Source organism: Oncorhynchus tshawytscha, unplaced genomic scaffold (genome assembly GCF_018296145.1).
Source record: "Oncorhynchus tshawytscha isolate Ot180627B unplaced genomic scaffold, Otsh_v2.0 Un_contig_3532_pilon_pilon, whole genome shotgun sequence".
Taxonomy (NCBI): Eukaryota; Metazoa; Chordata; class Actinopteri; order Salmoniformes; family Salmonidae; genus Oncorhynchus; species Oncorhynchus tshawytscha.
Genome location: NW_024609545.1, coordinates 107,330 through 123,519, shown reverse-complemented (window position 1 = coordinate 123,519; position 16,190 = coordinate 107,330). Strand labels below are relative to the sequence as shown.

Sequence of the window (16,190 nt, the reverse complement as noted above, 5' to 3'; positions counted from 1 at the left end):
CCCCGACAAACATCCCATCGTCTTGCCCCCCGACAAACATCCCGTCGTCTTGCCCCCGACAAACATCCCGTCGTCTTGCCCCCGACAAACATCCCGTCGTCTTGCCCCCGACAAACATCCCGTCGTCTTGCCCCCGACAAACATCCCGTCGTCTTGCCCCCCCGACTAACATCCGTCGTCTTGCCCCCCCGACTAACATCCCGTCGTCTTGCCCCCATCCGTCTTGACTAACATCCCGTCGTCTTGCCCCCGACTAACATCCCGTCGTCTTGCCCCCGACTAACATCCCGTCGTCTTGCCCCCGACTAACATCCCGTCTTGCCCCCGACTAACATCCCGTCGTCTTGCCCCCGACTAACATCCCGTCGTCTTGCCCCCCCTAACATCCCGTCCCCCGACTAACATCCCGTCGTCTTGCCCCCGACTAACATCCCGTCTTGCCCCCGACTAACATCCCGTCGTCTTGCCCCTTGCCCCCGACGAACATCCCGTCGTCTTGCCCCCGACTAACATCCCGTCGCCCCCTCTTGCCCCCCGACTAACATCCTTGCCCCCGTAACATCCCGTCTTGCCCCCGACTAACATCCCGACCCCCCGAACATCCCGTCCCGTCTTGCTTCTTCCCTAACTATTGGTTTGATTTTAGACCCCCATGATTGTACCCCTGGCAAACATCCCGTCTGTCCTTGCTGCTGAGTCTAACACCTAAAAGAAAACAGGCTGCTAGATGTAATGTTGCTTCTTCCCTAACTATTGGTTTGACATGAGGCTTTAGACAACTTTTGATGTTCACATTAAATGTCCATTTTCATTTCCTTCTAAGAAACAGCATGATTGTACGGATTGTGAATTGAAGTAATCATTGTATCACATATCATCCAGTAGCATGTGGTCTAGTTGACTGCATGGTTGTATTCTGGTAGTGATTAATACCAGTAGAAAGTGGTCTGGTCTAGTTGACTGTGCATGGTTATATTCTGGTAGTGATTAATACCAGTAGAAAGGGGTCTGGTCTAGTTGACCGTGCATGGTTATATTCTGGTAGTGATTAATACCAGTAGAAAGGGGTCTGGTCTAGTTGACCGTGCATGGTTGTGGTTGTATTCTGGTTGTGATAATATAGAAGTATCCTGTCTCTTCCTACAGAACACCAGGCAGCCATCTTGGGGCTGAAGAGACATCAGAGAGAAGAAGTCGGCCAACTTCAGGTCAGTCATCCTAGTCTCCCTATCCTACCTAGTCACCCTATTCTCAGACTAGGTTTGCAAAGTACCTGGTAAGATTTCCAAAATCAGTAGGGAATCATCCAACCCTACCTGAGAGGTTATCTATAGTACAGTCTTTCCCTTTGGAGAGAATAGCATCATGAATAGCCCTGGCCTCCTTCACCTGATTAACCACAAGGGGGCAGCATCCACTAAGAGTTGTACTAGTTTAGTGGAATACTCTTAATAGCAGTTCTAAGTGAGGGTCTTGGTGTGTGTGGACCAGTACCTGGCAGACTCTGACCTCTCCCATGTTTATCTCTTATCTGTGTCTCCTAGAGATGCTCCTTGTTGTTGAAGTATTGTCCTTCTGAAAGCCGCCATCTTGTCCCATATGAAGTCATTTAGCTCCTCTACAAGAAGCCCTGCCTCTAACAAGAATACGTTGAATATAACATTGTTCTCCTTCTGGTTATAAAACAGATAACATATTGCTTTAAAGGTTTATATGAACACTGTTTTCCCTCTCTCTCGCTCTCTGGCCCCCCCTCTCTCTCGCACTCTGGCCCCCTCTCTCTCGCACTCTGCCCCCGCACTCTGGCCCCCCCTCTCTCTCGCACTCTGGCCCCCCCTCTCTGTCTCTCCAGGAGGAGTCAGTGCTGAAAACAGTGAAGCTGAAAGAGGAGCACGTCAATGTGATCCAGCAGTTAGAACAGACCATTGAGGACCTGCGGACTAAGATAGCTGAGCTGGAGGAACAGCACCCCCTGCTGGACAGAGATATTATTAGCATTAAGGAGCTGGAGGCTAGTGTGGAGGGGGGTCTGTACCGGGAGGTCTGTCATGTAGACCTACAGACTGAAGAGAGGATGGTGAAGGTCTGTCATGTAGACCTACAGACTGAAGAGAGGATAGTGAAGGAGGTCTGTCATGTAGACCTACAGACTGAAGAGAGGATGGTGAAGGAGGTCTGTCATGTAGACCTACAGACTGAAGAGAGGATGGTGAAGGAGGTCTGTCATGTAGACCTACAGACTGAAGAGAGGATGGTGAAGGAGGTTTGTCATGTAGACCAACAGACTGACTGTCTCCTGAGTTGTCTGGAGGCCAAGTCTGTCCAGACGTCGCCTATGGAGGAAAGCTATAAGTTTAAAGTGCCTTTACCGGACCAGATGCCACCCTTGTTTGTGAACGAGGCTGGAGGAGAGTCCTCTTTGTCTTCCTCCTGTCCCCTGAAACTCCCCCCAGAACTGGCCCTGTCCCTACCCATACCCTTCTCCCCCAAGGTCGCACCAGCATTTGTCTGTACGTGCCAACAACAGCAGAGTGGCATTAAACCTCCCCCACCACCTCCTTTACCTGGTCACTCCATGGCTCCTCCACCACCACCACCTCTACCAGGGGGTGCAATGCCCCACCACCTCCACCTCCTCTACCATGGGGTGCAATGCCTCCCACCACCTCCTCTACCAGGGGTGCAATGCCCCCACCACCTCCTCCACCTCCTCTACCAGGGGTGCAATGCCCCCACCACCTCCTCCACCTCCTCTACCAGGGGGTGCAATGCCCCACCACCACCTCCACCTCCTCTACCAGGGGTGCAATGCCTCCACCACCTCCTCCACCTCCTCTACCAGGGGGTGCAATGCCTCCACCACCTCCTCCACCTCCTCTACCAGGGGGTGCAATGCCCCCACCACCTCCTCCACCTCCTCTACCAGGGGGTGCAATGCCCCCACCACCTCCTCCACCTCCTCTACCAGGGGGTGCAATGCCCCCACCACCCCCTCCTCTCCCTGGCATGGGGATGGCACCTCCACCCCCTCCCTTACCTGGGATGATAGGGATGGGCCCTCCCCCACCCCCTCCACCATTACCTGGGATGGGAGGACCTCCTCCTCCTCCTCCTCCTCCTCCTGGCTGTGGCCCTCCTCCACCATGTGCCCTGGGCTCCCTGGTCCCTCCGTTGCCCATGGGACTGTATGCTCTAGGCATGGCCCAGGAGAAACCTCCCCGGAAAGGAGTGGTGGAGCCCCCCAGACCCATGAAACCTCTCTACTGGACCAGGATACAGCTCAACTCGGCTCAACACAAAAAGTAATCAATCAATCAATCAATCAATCAATCAAATGTATTTAACAAGCCATTTGTTTTATTTCAGCAGTTTCTAAAGCTTTATGCTAAAAAGCAATCATATGACAACTATGCTAGTTACATAAGCATCTGTACATGTATTTACAAAGATTTTAGAGTAGGAGTGTTGATCTAGGATCAGGTCATAGTCTCAGTAGGAGTGGTGATCTAGGATCAGGTCAGAGTCTCGGTAGGAGTGGTGATCTAGGATCAGGTCATAGTCTCAGCTGGAGTGTTGATCTAGGATCAGGTCATAGTCTCTGTACAGGAGTGGTGATCTAGGATCAGGTCAGTCTCAGCAGGAGTGGTGATCTAGGATCAGGTCATAGTCTCAGTAGATTTGATCTAGGATCAGGTCATAGTCTCATAGTAGGAGTGGTGATCTAGGATCAGGTCATAGTCTCGGTAGGAGTGGTGATCTAGGATCAGGTCATAAAGTCTCGGTAGTTCCACTTGATCTAGGATTAGGTCATAAAGAGTCTCTAGGAGTGGTGATCTAGGATCAGGTCATACTCTCAGCAGGAGTGGTGATCTAGGATCAGGTCATAGTCTCAAAGGCAGTGGTGATCTAAGATCAGGTCATAGTCTTGGTAGGAGTGGTGATCTAGGATCAGGTCATAAGATGCCTTTGGTAGGATGGTGATCTAGGATCAGGTCATAAAGTTCTCAAGGAGTGGTGATCTAGGATCAGGTCATAAAGTCAACTCGGTAGGAGTGGTGATCTAGGATCAGGTCATACTCTTGAGGAGTGGTGATCTAGGATCAGGTCATAGTCTCAGTAGGAGTGGTGATCTAAGATCAGGTCATAGTCTTGGTAGGAGTGGTGATCTAGGATCAGGTCATAAATCTCATAGGAGTGGTGATCTAATCAGGTCATAGTCTTAGGAGTGGTGATCTAGGATAGGTCATAAATCTCGTAGGAGTGGTGATAGGAAGGTCATAAAGTCTCGGTAAAAGTGGTGATCTAAACCTGCATTGCTTGCTGTTTGGGGTTTTAGGCTGGGTTTCTGTACAGCACTTTGAGATATCAGCTGACTGGCTAGGCTATATAAATAAATTTGATTTGATCTAGGATCAGGTCATAAAGGTCTAGTTCCACTTCATTATGATTAAAGATGGAAAACTGATCCTAGGCTAGCTGCTCCTGTTGATAGGGCTAGCTGCTCCTGTTGATAGGGCTATAGGGCTAGCTGCTCCTGTTGATAGGGCTAGCTGCTCCTGTTGATAGGGCTAGCTGCTCCTGTTGATGGGGCTAGCTGCTCCTGTTGATGGGGCTAGCTGCTCCTGTTGATGGGGCTAGCTGCTCCTGTTGATGGGGCTAGCTGGCTAGCCTCCTGTTGATAGGGCTAACTGGCTAACTCCTGTTGATGGGGCTAACTGGCTAGCTGCTCCTGTTGATAGGGCTGCTGCTCCTGTTGATGGGGCTAGCTGCTCCTGTTGATGGGGCTAACTGCTCCTGTTGATGGGGCTAGCTGCTCCTGTTGATGGGGCTAGCTGCTCCTGTTGATAGGGCTAGCTGCTCCTGTTGATAGGGCTAACTGGCTAGCTGCTCCTGTTAATAGGGCTAACTGGCTAGCTGCTCCTGTTAATAGGGCTAACTGGCTAGCTGCTCCTGTTGATAGGGCTAACTGGCTAGCTGCTCCTGTTGATAGGGCTAACTGGCTAGCTGCTCCTGTTGATAGGGCTAACTGGCTAGCTGCTCCTGTTGATAGGGCTAACTGGCTAGCTGCTCCTGTTAATAGGGCTAACTGGCTAGCTGCTCCTGTTAATAGGGCTAACTGGCTAGCTGCTCCTGTTGATGGGGCTAACTGGCTAGCTGCTCCTGTTGATGGGGCTAACTGGCTAGCTGCTCCTGTTGATGGGGCTAACTGGCTAGCTGCTCCTGTTGATGGGCTAACTGGCTAGCTCCTGTTGATGGGGCTAACTGGCTAGCTGCTCCTGTTGATGGGGCTAACTGGCTAGCTGCTCCTGTTGATAGGGCTAACTGGCTAGCTGCTCCTGTTGATAGGGCTAACTGGCTAGCTGCTCCTGTTGATAGGGCTAACTGGCTAGCTGCTCCTGTTGATGGGGCTAACTGGCTAGCTGCTCCTGTTGATGGGGCTAACTGGCTAGCTGCTCCTGTTGATGGGGCTAACTGGCTAGCTGCTCCTGTTGATGGGGCTAACTGGCTAGCTCTCCTGTTGATGGGGCTAACTGGCTAGCTGCTCCTGTTGATGGGGCTAACTGGCTAACTGGCTAGCTGCTCCTGTTGATGGGGCTAACTGGCTAGCTGCTCCTGTTGATGGGGCTAACTGGCTAGCCGCTCCTGTTGATGGGGCTAACTGGCTAGCTGCTCCTGTTGATGGGGCTAACTGGCTAGCTACTACTGTTAATAGGGCTAACGGGCTAGCTGCTCCTGTTGATAGGGCTAGCTGCTCCTGTTGATAGGGCTAGCTGCTCCTGTTGATAGGGCTAGCTGGCTAGCTACTACTGTTAATAGGGCTAACGGGCTAGCTGCTCCTGTTGATAGGGCTAGCTGCTCCTGTTGATAGGGCTAGCTGCTCCTGTTGATAGGGCTAGCTGCTCCTGTTGATAGGGCTAGCTGCTCCTGTTGATAGGGCTAGCTGGCTAGCTACTACTGTTAATAGGGCTAACGGGCTAGCTGCTCCTGTTGATGGGGCTAGCTGCTCCTGTTGATGGGGCTAGCTGCTCCTGTTGATGGGGCTAGCTGCTCCTGTTGATGGGGCTAGCTGCTCCTGTTGATGGGGCTAGCTGCTCCTGTTGATGGGGCTAGCTGCTCCTGTTGATGGGGCTAGCTGCTCCTGTTGATGGGGCTAGCTGCTCCTGTTGATGGGCTAGCTGCTCCTGTTGATGGGGCTAGCTGCTCCTGTTGATGGGGCTAGCTGCTCCTGTTGATGGGGCTAGCTGCTCCTGTTGATGGGGCTAGCTGCTCCTGTTGATGGGGCTAGCTGCTCCTGTTGATGGGGCTAGCTGGCTAGCTAGATACCCACAAATAATTTACATCTGGAGTGGAGTGCTGCTCGGCGTGAGGTAATACAGTAGGAGGAGTGCTGCTCAGCGTGAGGTACTACAGTAGGGGGAGTACTGCTCAGCGTGAGGTAATACAGTAGGGGGAGTGCTGCTCGGCGTGAGGTAATACAGTAGGGGGAGTGCTGCTCAGTGTGAGGTAATACAGTAGGGGAGTGCTGCTCAGTGTGAGGTAATACAGTAGGGGAGGTGCTGCTCGGCGTGAGGTAATACAGTAGGGGAGTGCTGCTCGGCGTGAGGTAATACAGTAGGGGAGTGCTGCTCGGCGTGAGGTAATACAGTAGGGGAGTGCTGCTCGGCGTGAGGTAATACAGTAGGGGAGTGCTGCTCGGCGTGAGGTAATACAGTAGGGGGAGTGCTGCTCAGCGTGAGGTAATACAGTAGGGGAGTGCTGAGGTAATACAGTAGGGGAGTGCTGCTCAGCGTGAGGTAATACAGTAGGGGAGTGCTGCTCAGTGTGAGGTAATACAGTAGGGGAGTGCTGCTCAGCGTGAGGTAATACAGTAGGGGAGTGCTGCTCAGCGTGAGGTAATACAGTAGGAGGAGTGCTGCTCAGCGTGAGGTACTACAGTAGGGGGAGTACTGCTCAGCGTGAGGTAATACAGTAGGGGGAGTGCTGCTCGGCGTGAGGTAATACAGTAGGGGGAGTGCTGCTCGGCAATACAGTAGGGGAGTGCTGCTCGGCAATACAGTAGGGGGGGAGTGTGAGGTAATACAGTAGGGGAGTGTGAGGTAATACAGTAGGGGGAGTGTGAGGTAATACAGTAGGGGGGTAATAGAGTAGGGGAGTGTGAGGTAATACAGTAGGGGGAGTGCTGCTCAGCGTGTGGTAATACAGTAGGGGGAGTGTGAGGTAATACTGTAGGGGGAGTGCTGCTCAGTGTGAGGTAATACAGTAGGGGGAGTGCTGCTCTAATTGAAGGTTTTATGTGTTCTCCACACTCTCGTCCTCAAGAGCACTCGGAGCATCAGCGTGTGGAGCTCGAGAGAACGTGGTCTGAGAATGAACTCTGAGCATGAGAGTGTGGAGCGCGGTAGAATGCATATGGAGAATCACCATTAACACAGTGAAATGAAAGAAAGATGTGTTGGAAGCGTGAAGCCGATGTTTGAATGAATAACGGGTGTTGCGCAGGGAGCATACGGTTAGACTGCATCCTCTCTGATTGGCTGGAGAAGTGCTTTGGAGGTCTGTTTCCTCTGGCTGGAGAAGAGCTTTGGAGGTCTGTTTCCTCTCTGATTGGCTGGAGAAGAGCTTTGGAGGTCTGTTTCCTCTGGCTGGAGAAGGGCTTTGGAGGTCTGCATCCTCTGATTGGCTGGAGAAGAGCTTTGGAGGTCTGTTTCCTCTCTGGCTGGCTGGAGAAGAGCTTTGGAGGTCTGTTTCCTCTCTGGCTGGCTGGAGAAGAGCTTTGGAGGTATCGATTGATGGTAGAATGGATAATTAGTACTGACATCGGTTGATGGTAGAATGGATACTTAGTACTGACATCGGTTGATGGTAGAATGGATACTTAGTACTGACATCGGTTGATGGTAGAATGGATACTCAGTCAATTGTTTTAACAGAAATTGATTTGATTTGCTGTCACAATACCGATTGAGAGATGGACAAAAAAATAAGCGGTGATATTTCTCACTCAAGGTGTAGTACTGGGGCTCATATGTTTACTGAACAACAATGTAAGCGTAAATATTTAAAAGATTTTACTGCGTTACAGTTTCATATCAGGAAATCGGTCAATTTTAATAAAAACATTAGGCCGTAATATATGGATTTCACCTGATTGGCTGGGGGCACAGGCGGGGGCCTGGGAAGGCATAGGCCTCCCAAATTGGTTGAGAACAAATTCTCTGGCAACGACTCTGGTGGACATTGCTGCAGTCAGCATACCAATTGCACGAATCTTCAAAGAGAGACATGTGTTGTGAGACAACTGCACACATTTTAGAGTGTCCCCAGCACGAGGTGCACCTGTGTAATGATCATGCTGTTTTAATCAGCTTCTTGATATGCCACACCTGTCAGGTGGATGGATTACCTTGATAAAGGAGAAATTCTGACTTAACAGGGATGTCAACTAATATGTGCAAATCATTTGAGTGAAATAAGGTTTTTGTGCATCTGGAACATTTCTGGGATCTTTTAGTAAAGATCCAACAGTCACAACCTCACTAACGCTTCCCTCATCCTAGAGAGGTGAGCACGTCGCTGGTCTGGGACAAGATACAGGAGCCTGATGTGAACTTTGAGGAGTTCGTAGAGCTGTTCTCCAAGACTGCTGTGAAGGAGAAGAAGAAACCACTGTCAGATACCATCACCAAGTCTAAAGCCAAACAGGTGAGTTCAGATAACCTCCCCTGTCCTATTTACCCCTGTCCTATTTTACCCCTGTCAGGTCCCAGTGCCCTCTGTCCTATCCTCTTGTCCTGTTCCAGTGTTCCCTGTCCTCCTGTCCTGTCCCAGTGTTCCCTGTCCTGTCCCGGTGTTCCCTGTCCTGTCCCGGTGTTCCCTGTCCTCCTGTCCTGTCCCAGTGCCCACTGTCCTCCTGTCCTGTCCCAGTGTCCCCTGTCCTCCTGTCCTGTCCCAGTGCCCCCTGTCCTCCTGTCCCAGTGTCCCCTGTCCTCCTGTCCCAGTGTCCCCTGTCCTCCTGTCCTGTCCCAGTGCCCCCTGTCCTCCTGTCCTGTCCCAGTGCCCCCTGTCCTCCTGTCCCAGTGCCCCCTGTCCTCCTGTCCCAGTGCCCCCTGTCCTCCTGTCCCAGTGCCCCCTGTCCTCCTGTCCTGTCCCAGTGCCCCCTGTCCTCCTGTCCTGTCCCAGTGCCCCCTGTCCTCCTGTCCTGTCCCAGTGCCCCTGTCCTCCTGTCCTGTCCCAGTGCCCCCTGTCGTCCTGTCCTGTCCCAGTGCCCCTGTCCTCCTGTCCTGTCCCAGTGCCCCTGTCCTCCTGTCCCAGTGCCCCCTGTCCTCCTGTCCTGTCCCAGTGCCCCCTGTCCTCCTGTCCTGTCCCAGTGCCCCCTGTCCTCCTGTCCTGTCCCAGTGCCCCCTGTCCTCCTGTCCTGTCCCAGTGCCCCCTGTCCTCCTGTCCTGTCCCAGTGCCCCTGTCCTCCTGTCCTGTCCCAGTGCCCCCTGTCCTCCTGTCCTGTCCCAGTGCCCCCTGTCCTCCTGTCCTGTCCCAGTGCCTCCTGTCCTCCTGTCCTGTCCCAGTGCCCCCTGTCCTCCTGTCCCAGTGCCCCCTGTCCTCCTGTCCCAGTGCCCCTGTCCCCTGCCTCCTGTCCCAGTGCCCCCTGTCCTCCTGTCCCAGTGCCCCCTGTCCTCCTGTCCTGTCCCAGTGTCCCCTGTCCTCCTGTCCTGTCCCAGTGTCCCCTGTCCTCCTGTCCTGTCCCAGTGCCCCCTGTCCTCCTGTCCTGTCCCAGTGCCCCCTGTCCTCCTGTCCTGTCCCAGTGCCCCCTGTCCTCCTGTCCTGTCCCAGTGCCCCCTGTCCTCCTGTCCTGTCCCAGTGCCCCCTGTCCTCCTGTCCTGTCCCAGTGCCCCCTGTCCTCCTGTCCTGTCCCAGTGCCCCCTGTCCTCCTGTCCTGTCCCAGTGCCCCCTGTCCTCCTGTCCCAGTGCCCCCTGTCCTCCTGTCCTGTCCCAGTGCCCCTGTCCTCCTGGCCTGTCCCAGTGCCTCCTGTCCTGTCCCAGTGCCCCCTGTCCTCCTGTCCCAGTGCCCCCTGTCCTCCTGTCCTGTCCCAGTGCCCCCTGTCCTCCTGTCCTGTCCCAGTGCCCCCTGTCCTCCTGTCCTGTCCCAGTGCCCCCTGTCCTCCTGTCCTGTCCCAGTGCCCCTGTCCTCCTGTCCTGTCCCAGTGCCTCCTGTCCTCCTGTCCTGTCCCAGTGCCCCCTGTCCTCCTGTCCCAGTGCCCCCTGTCCTCCTGTCCTGTCCCAGTGCCTCCTGTCCTCCTGTCCTGTCCCAGTGCCCCCTGTCCTCCTGTCCTGTCCCAGTGCCCCCTGTCCTCCTGTCCTGTCCCAGTGCCCCCTGTCCTCCTGTCCTGTCCCAGTGCCTCCTGTCCTCCTGTCCTGTCACAGTGCCCCCTGTCCTCCTGTCCCAGTGCCCCTGTCCTCCTGTCCTGTCCCAGTGCCTCCTGTCCTCCTGTCCTGTCCCAGTGCCCCCTGTCCTGTCCCAGTGCCCCCTGTCCTCCTGTCCCAGTGCCCCTGTCCTCCTGTCCCAGTGCCCCCTGTCCTCCTGTCCCAGTGCCCCCTGTCCTCCTGTCCCAGTGCCCCCTGTCCTCCTGTCCCAGTGCCCCTGTCCTCCTGTCCCAGTGCCCCCTGTCCTCCTGTCCCAGTGCCCCTGTCCTCCTGTCCCAGTGCCCCCTGTCCTCCTGTCCCAGTGCCCCCTGTCCTCCTGTCCCAGTGCCCCCTGTCCTCCTGTCCCAGTGCCCCCTGTCCTCCTGTCCTGTCCCAGTGCCCCCTGTCCTCCTGTCCTGTCCCAGTGCCCCTGTCCTCCTGTCCTGTCCCAGTGCCCCCTGTCCTCCTGTCCTGTCCCAGTGCCCCTGTCCTCCTGTCCTGTCCCAGTGCCCCCTGTCCTCCTGTCCTGTCCCAGTGCCCCCTGTCCTCCTGTCCTGTCCCAGGTCCTCCTGTCCTGTCCCAGTGCCCCCTGTCCTGTCCCAGGTCCTCCTGTCCTGTCCCAGTGCCCCCTGTCCTCCTGTCCTGTCCCAGGTCCTCCTGTCCTGTCCCAGTGCCCCTGTCCTCCTGTCCTGTCCCAGGTCCTCCTGTCCTGTCCCAGTGCCCCCTGTCCTCCTGTCCTGTCCCAGGTCCTCCTGTCCTGTCCCAGTGCCCCCTGTCCTCCTGTCCTGTCCCAGGTCCTCCTGTCCTGTCCCAGTGTCCTCCTGTCCTGTCCCAGTGCCCCCTGTCCTCCTGTCCTGTCCCAGTGTCCCCTGTCCTCCTGTCCTGTCCCAGTGCCTCCTGTCCTCCTGTCCTGTCCCAGTGCCCCCTGTCCTCCTGTCCCAGTGCCCCCTGTCCTCCTGTCCTGTCCCAGTGCCCCCTGTCCTCCTGTCCTGTCCCAGTGCCCCCTGTCCTCCTGTCCTGTCCCAGGTCCTCCTGTCCTGTCCCAGTGCCCCCTGTCCTGTCCCAGGTCCTCCTGTCCTGTCCCAGTGCCCCCTGTCCTCCTGTCCTGTCCCAGGTCCTCCTGTCCTGTCCCAGTGCCCCCTGTCCTCCTGTCCTGTCCCAGGTCCTCCTGTCCTGTCCCAGTGCCCCCTGTCCTCTGTCCTGTCCCAGGTCCTCCTGTCCTGTCCCAGTGTCCTCCTGTCCTGTCCCAGTGCCCCCTGTCCTCCTGTCCTGTCCCAGTGTCCCCTGTCCTCCTGTCCTGTCCCAGTGCCCCCTGTCCTCCTGTCCTGTCCCAGTGCCCCTGTCCTCCTGTCCTGTCCCAGTGCCCCCTGTCCTCCTGTCCTGTCCCAGTGCCCCTGTCCTCCTGTCCTGTCCCAGTGCCCCCTGTCCTCCTGTCCTGTCCCAGTGCCCCTGTCCTCCTGTCCTGTCCCAGTGCCCCCTGTCCTCCTGTCCCAGTGCCCCCTGTCCTCCTGTCCTGTCCCAGTGCCTCCTGTCCTCCTGTCCTGTCCCAGTGCCCCTGTCCTCCTGTCCCATTGCCCTCTGTCCTCCTGTCCCAGTGCCCCCTGTCCTCCTGTCCTGTCCCAGTGCCCCCTGTCCTCCTGTCCTGTCCCAGTCCCCCCTGTCCTCCTGTCCTGTCCCAGTGTCCCCTGTCCTCCTGTCCTGTCCCAGTGCCTCCTGTCTAATTGTCCTATCACCCTCATGTTTATGTAGTTCTCCTCCATTTCATCCTTCCTTCCAGCTGTTCTGTTGTTCTCCTTCAGTTGAACTGTCTGGGTTCTGGGGGTTTCTACTGAACTGGGAATATTCTGGGTTCTGGGTTTTCTACTGACCTGGGAACTGTCTGGGGTGGTTTCTACTGACCTGGGAACTGTCTTGGGTGGTTTCTACTGAACTGGGAACTGTCTGGGTTCTGGGTTTTCAACTGACCTGGGAACTGTCTGGTGTTTCTACTGACCTGGGAACTGTCTGGGGTTTCTACTGACCTGGGAACTGTCTGGGGTTTCTACTGACCTGGGAACTGTCTGGGGTTTCTACTGACCTGGGAACTGTCTGGGGTTTCTACTGACCTGGGAACTGTCTGGGGTTTCTACTGACCTGGGAACTGTCTGGGGTTTCTACTGACCTGGGAACTGTCTTGGGTGGTTTCTACTGACCTGGGAACTGTCTTGGGTGGTTTCTACTGACCTGGGAACTGTCTGGGAACTGTCTTGGGTGGTTTCTACTGACCTGGGAACTGTCTTGGGTGGTTTCTACTGACCTGGGAACTGTCTTGGGTGGTTTCTACTGACCTGGGAACTGTCTGGGAACTGTCTGTCTTGGGTGGTTTCTACTGACCTGGGAACTGTCTTGGGTGGTTTCTACTGACCTGGGAACTGTCTTGGGTGGTTTCTACTGACCTGGGAACTGTCTTGGGTGGTTTCTACTGACCTGGGAACTGTCTTGGGTGGTTTCTACTGACCTGGGAACTGTCTTGGGTGGTTTCTACTGACCTGGGAACTGTCTTGGGTGGTTTCTACTGACCTGGGAACTGTCTTGGGTGGTTTCTACTGACCTGGGAACTGTCTTGGGTGGTTTCTACTGACCTGGGAACTGTCTTGGGTGGTTTCTACTGACCTGGGAACTGTCTTGGGTGGTTTCTACTGACCTGGGAACTGTCTTGGGTGGTTTCTACTGACCTGGGAACTGTCTTGGGTGGTTTCTACTGACCTGGGAACTGTCTTGGGTGGTTTCTACTGACCTGGGAACTGTCTTGGGTGGTTTCTACTGACCTGGGAACTGTCTTGGGTGGTTTCTACTGACCTGGGAACTGTCTTGGGTGGTTTCTACTGACCTGGGAACTGTCTTGGGTGGTTTCTACTGACCTGGGAACTGTCTTGGGTGGTTTCTACTGACCTGGGAACTGTCTTGGGTGGTTTCTACTGACCTGGGAACTGTCTTGGGTGGTTTCTACTGACCTGGGAACTGTCTTGGGTGGCTTCTACTGACCTGGGAACTGTCTTGGGTGGCTTCTACTGACCTGGGAACTGTCTTGGGTGGCTTCTACTGACCTGGGAACTGTCTTGGGTGGCTTCTACTGACCTGGGAACTGTCTTGGGTGGCTTCTACTGACCTGGGAACTGTCTTGGGTGGCTTCTACTGACCTGGGAACTGTCTTGGGTGGCTTCTACTGACCTGGGAACTGTCTTGGGTGGCTTCTACTGACCTGGGAACTGTCTTGGGTGGCTTCTACTGACCTGGGAACTGTCTTGGGTGGCTTCTACTGACCTGGGAACTGTCTTGGGTGGCTTCTACTGACCTGGGAACTGTCTTGGGTGGCTTCTACTGACCTGGGAACTGTCTGGGGGCTTCTACTGACTGGGAACTGTCTGGGGGGTTTCTACTGAACTGGGAACTGTCTGGGGGGGGTTTCTACTGAACTGGGAACTGTCTGGGGGGGGGAACTGTTTCTACTGAACTGGGAACTGTCTGGGGGGGGTTTCTACTGAACTGGGAACTGTCTGGGGGGGGTTTCTACTGAACTGGGAACTGTCTGGGGGGTGTCTGGGGGGTTTCTACTGAACTGGGAACTGTCTGGGGGGTTTCTACTGAACTGGGAATGGATGTGATTAAAGGTCCCTGTCGCTTTAGGCTCAGTTCTCCACTATTAAACATTTGTGCAGAATTACTGACTGTCCTCCTGAAGAGGAAATCATGATCAGTCCTGGCTCTGCGGCTCGGTCTGAGGATCAGTCCTGGCTCTGCGGCTCGGTCTGAGGATCAGTCCTGGCTCTGCGGCTCGGTCTGAGGAGCAGTCCTGGCTCTGCGGCTCGGTCTGAGGAGCAGTCCTGGCTCTGCGGCGGCTCGGTCTGAGGAGCAGTCCTGGCTCTGCGGCTCGGTCTGAGGAGCAGTCCTGGCTCTGCGGCTCGGTCTGAGGAGCAGTCCTGGCTCTGCGGCTCGGTCTGAGGAGCAGTCCTGGCTCTGAGGATCAGTCCTTTTGATCAGGGCCCAATTGTAAGGGACAGGGTGCCATTGTGGAGGCAGACCATGTAGCCCAGTCTAACCATCTAAACCATGTTCAGATGATGTGATTTGATCTGAGCTCCGCAGAGCTTGTTGTTTTGACTGGAGTAGTAGAACGAGAATCTGTCATCAATAAAGAACAACACTACAGCTACAGTGAAGCCCACATGGAGACACACACCAGTCTGTAGCTGATCTGAGCAGTCCTGGCCTGTATAGTGTGGCTCTGAGGTTCCCGGTCCCGGCCCGTGGAGGCTGAGGGTTCCCGGTCCCGGCCCGTGGAGTCCCGTCACTTTTCTCCTAAAGTTGTCTTGTGGTTTGACCTAAATCTGGAGGCTATTTGAATTACCAAATAAAGTGTTTGGGGAATTTTAATGTTGCTTCAGCGATTTGACCTCCAATACTCTGGTAAACAATCTTTAACTTTGAAGTCGTCCCAGTCCCATAGAGAATGATTGCAGTCCGTGTTTAAAACGTTTCCTTAGATGCTGATTGGATGCTTTATCCCCTGCTAGCTGCCGGAGGTTACCGAGGAAACCCTTTCATTTTAATTAACATGTTTTCTTTAGTTTTTAATTCCGGTCGGCGTGCCAACTATAGGAAGTGTTTCCGTTGGGATTTATCAAATTGTTTTGCAGTTTTAGTCAGATTTGAAGACCTGTTTTAAGGAACCTGATTTTACGTTAAGAGGAAAAAGGCTGAGGATTAAATGAGGGCTACATGTTAATGTAATATGTGTGAAATGCCTGCGCTGATGTCATAGGCCAGTCGGCTCAGAGAAAACACAGCAGTACACAGACTGTTTTATATGTAATGCCACTACGATTTGGTTTTATTGAAAAGCCTGATAATATTTACTTTAAATGAATTGACTAAATATGCTGTTATTTATTTTCGGGACATATCATAGTCAAAGTTTTAAGATAATTGGAACTAATCCATTCATTTTGTTTTCAGCAGTTTCATTCACCAAATCACCCCTTATCAGAGTAGGTATAGTTTCATAGGTAGTGGTAACAATATGGTTCTACCTCCTCAATGATCTGAGATGAAGCCCCTCCCCCTTATCAAAGTAGGTATAGTTTCATAGGTAGTGGTAACAATATGGTTCTACCTCCTCAATGATCTGAGATGAAGCCCCCCCCCCTTATCAAAGTAGGTATAGTTTCATAGGTAGTGGTAACAATATGGTTCTACCTCCTCAATGATCTGAGATGAAGCCCCCTTATCAAAGTAGGTATAGTTTCACAGGTAGTGACCCAAAGACAGTTCCCAGGTCAGTCAAAGGTCAGTCAAAGACAGTTCCCAAGACAGCCACCCAAGACAGTTCCCAGGTCAGTAGAAACCCCAGACAGTTCCCAGGTACCTCATCCAGGTGAGGCTCTTTTCCATTTCCTCCCACGTCCTCCCATCCAGGTGAGGCTCTTTTCCATTTCCTCCCACGTCCTCCCATCCAGGTGAGGCTCTTTTCCATTCCCATCCAGGTGAGGCTCTTTTCCTCCCACGTCCTCCCATCCAGGTGAGGCTCTTTTCCATTTCCTCCCACGTCCTCCCATCCAGGTGAGGCTCTTTTCCATTTCCTCCCACGTCCTCCCATCCAGGTGAGTCTCATTTCCTCCCACGTCCTCCCCCATCCAGGTGAAGCTCATTTCCATTTCCTCCACAACCTTTATTTGGCTCTTCCAGGTGAGGTCTTGGTCCTTTCTGAAACACCCACCAACCCCAGGGGAGGCGGGGTAGTAGTTCTCCCATCG

General features: G+C 54.2%; 1 protein-coding gene across 1 annotated transcript in view; it reads left to right on the top strand.

The window, feature by feature from the left end:
- The window catches only part of LOC112240528 (formin-2-like), a 114,309-nt gene that overhangs the window by 27,179 nt on the left and 70,940 nt on the right, over window positions 1–16,190 (top strand). Inside the window, 7 exon segments of the mRNA XM_042315844.1 lie at window positions 1,147–1,208; window positions 1,853–2,654; window positions 2,687–2,722; window positions 2,725–2,775; window positions 2,778–2,804; window positions 2,807–3,302; window positions 8,559–8,703. Of these exon segments, the coding sequence (XP_042171778.1) occupies window positions 1,147–1,208; window positions 1,853–2,654; window positions 2,687–2,722; window positions 2,725–2,775; window positions 2,778–2,804; window positions 2,807–3,302; window positions 8,559–8,703 (1,619 nt within the window).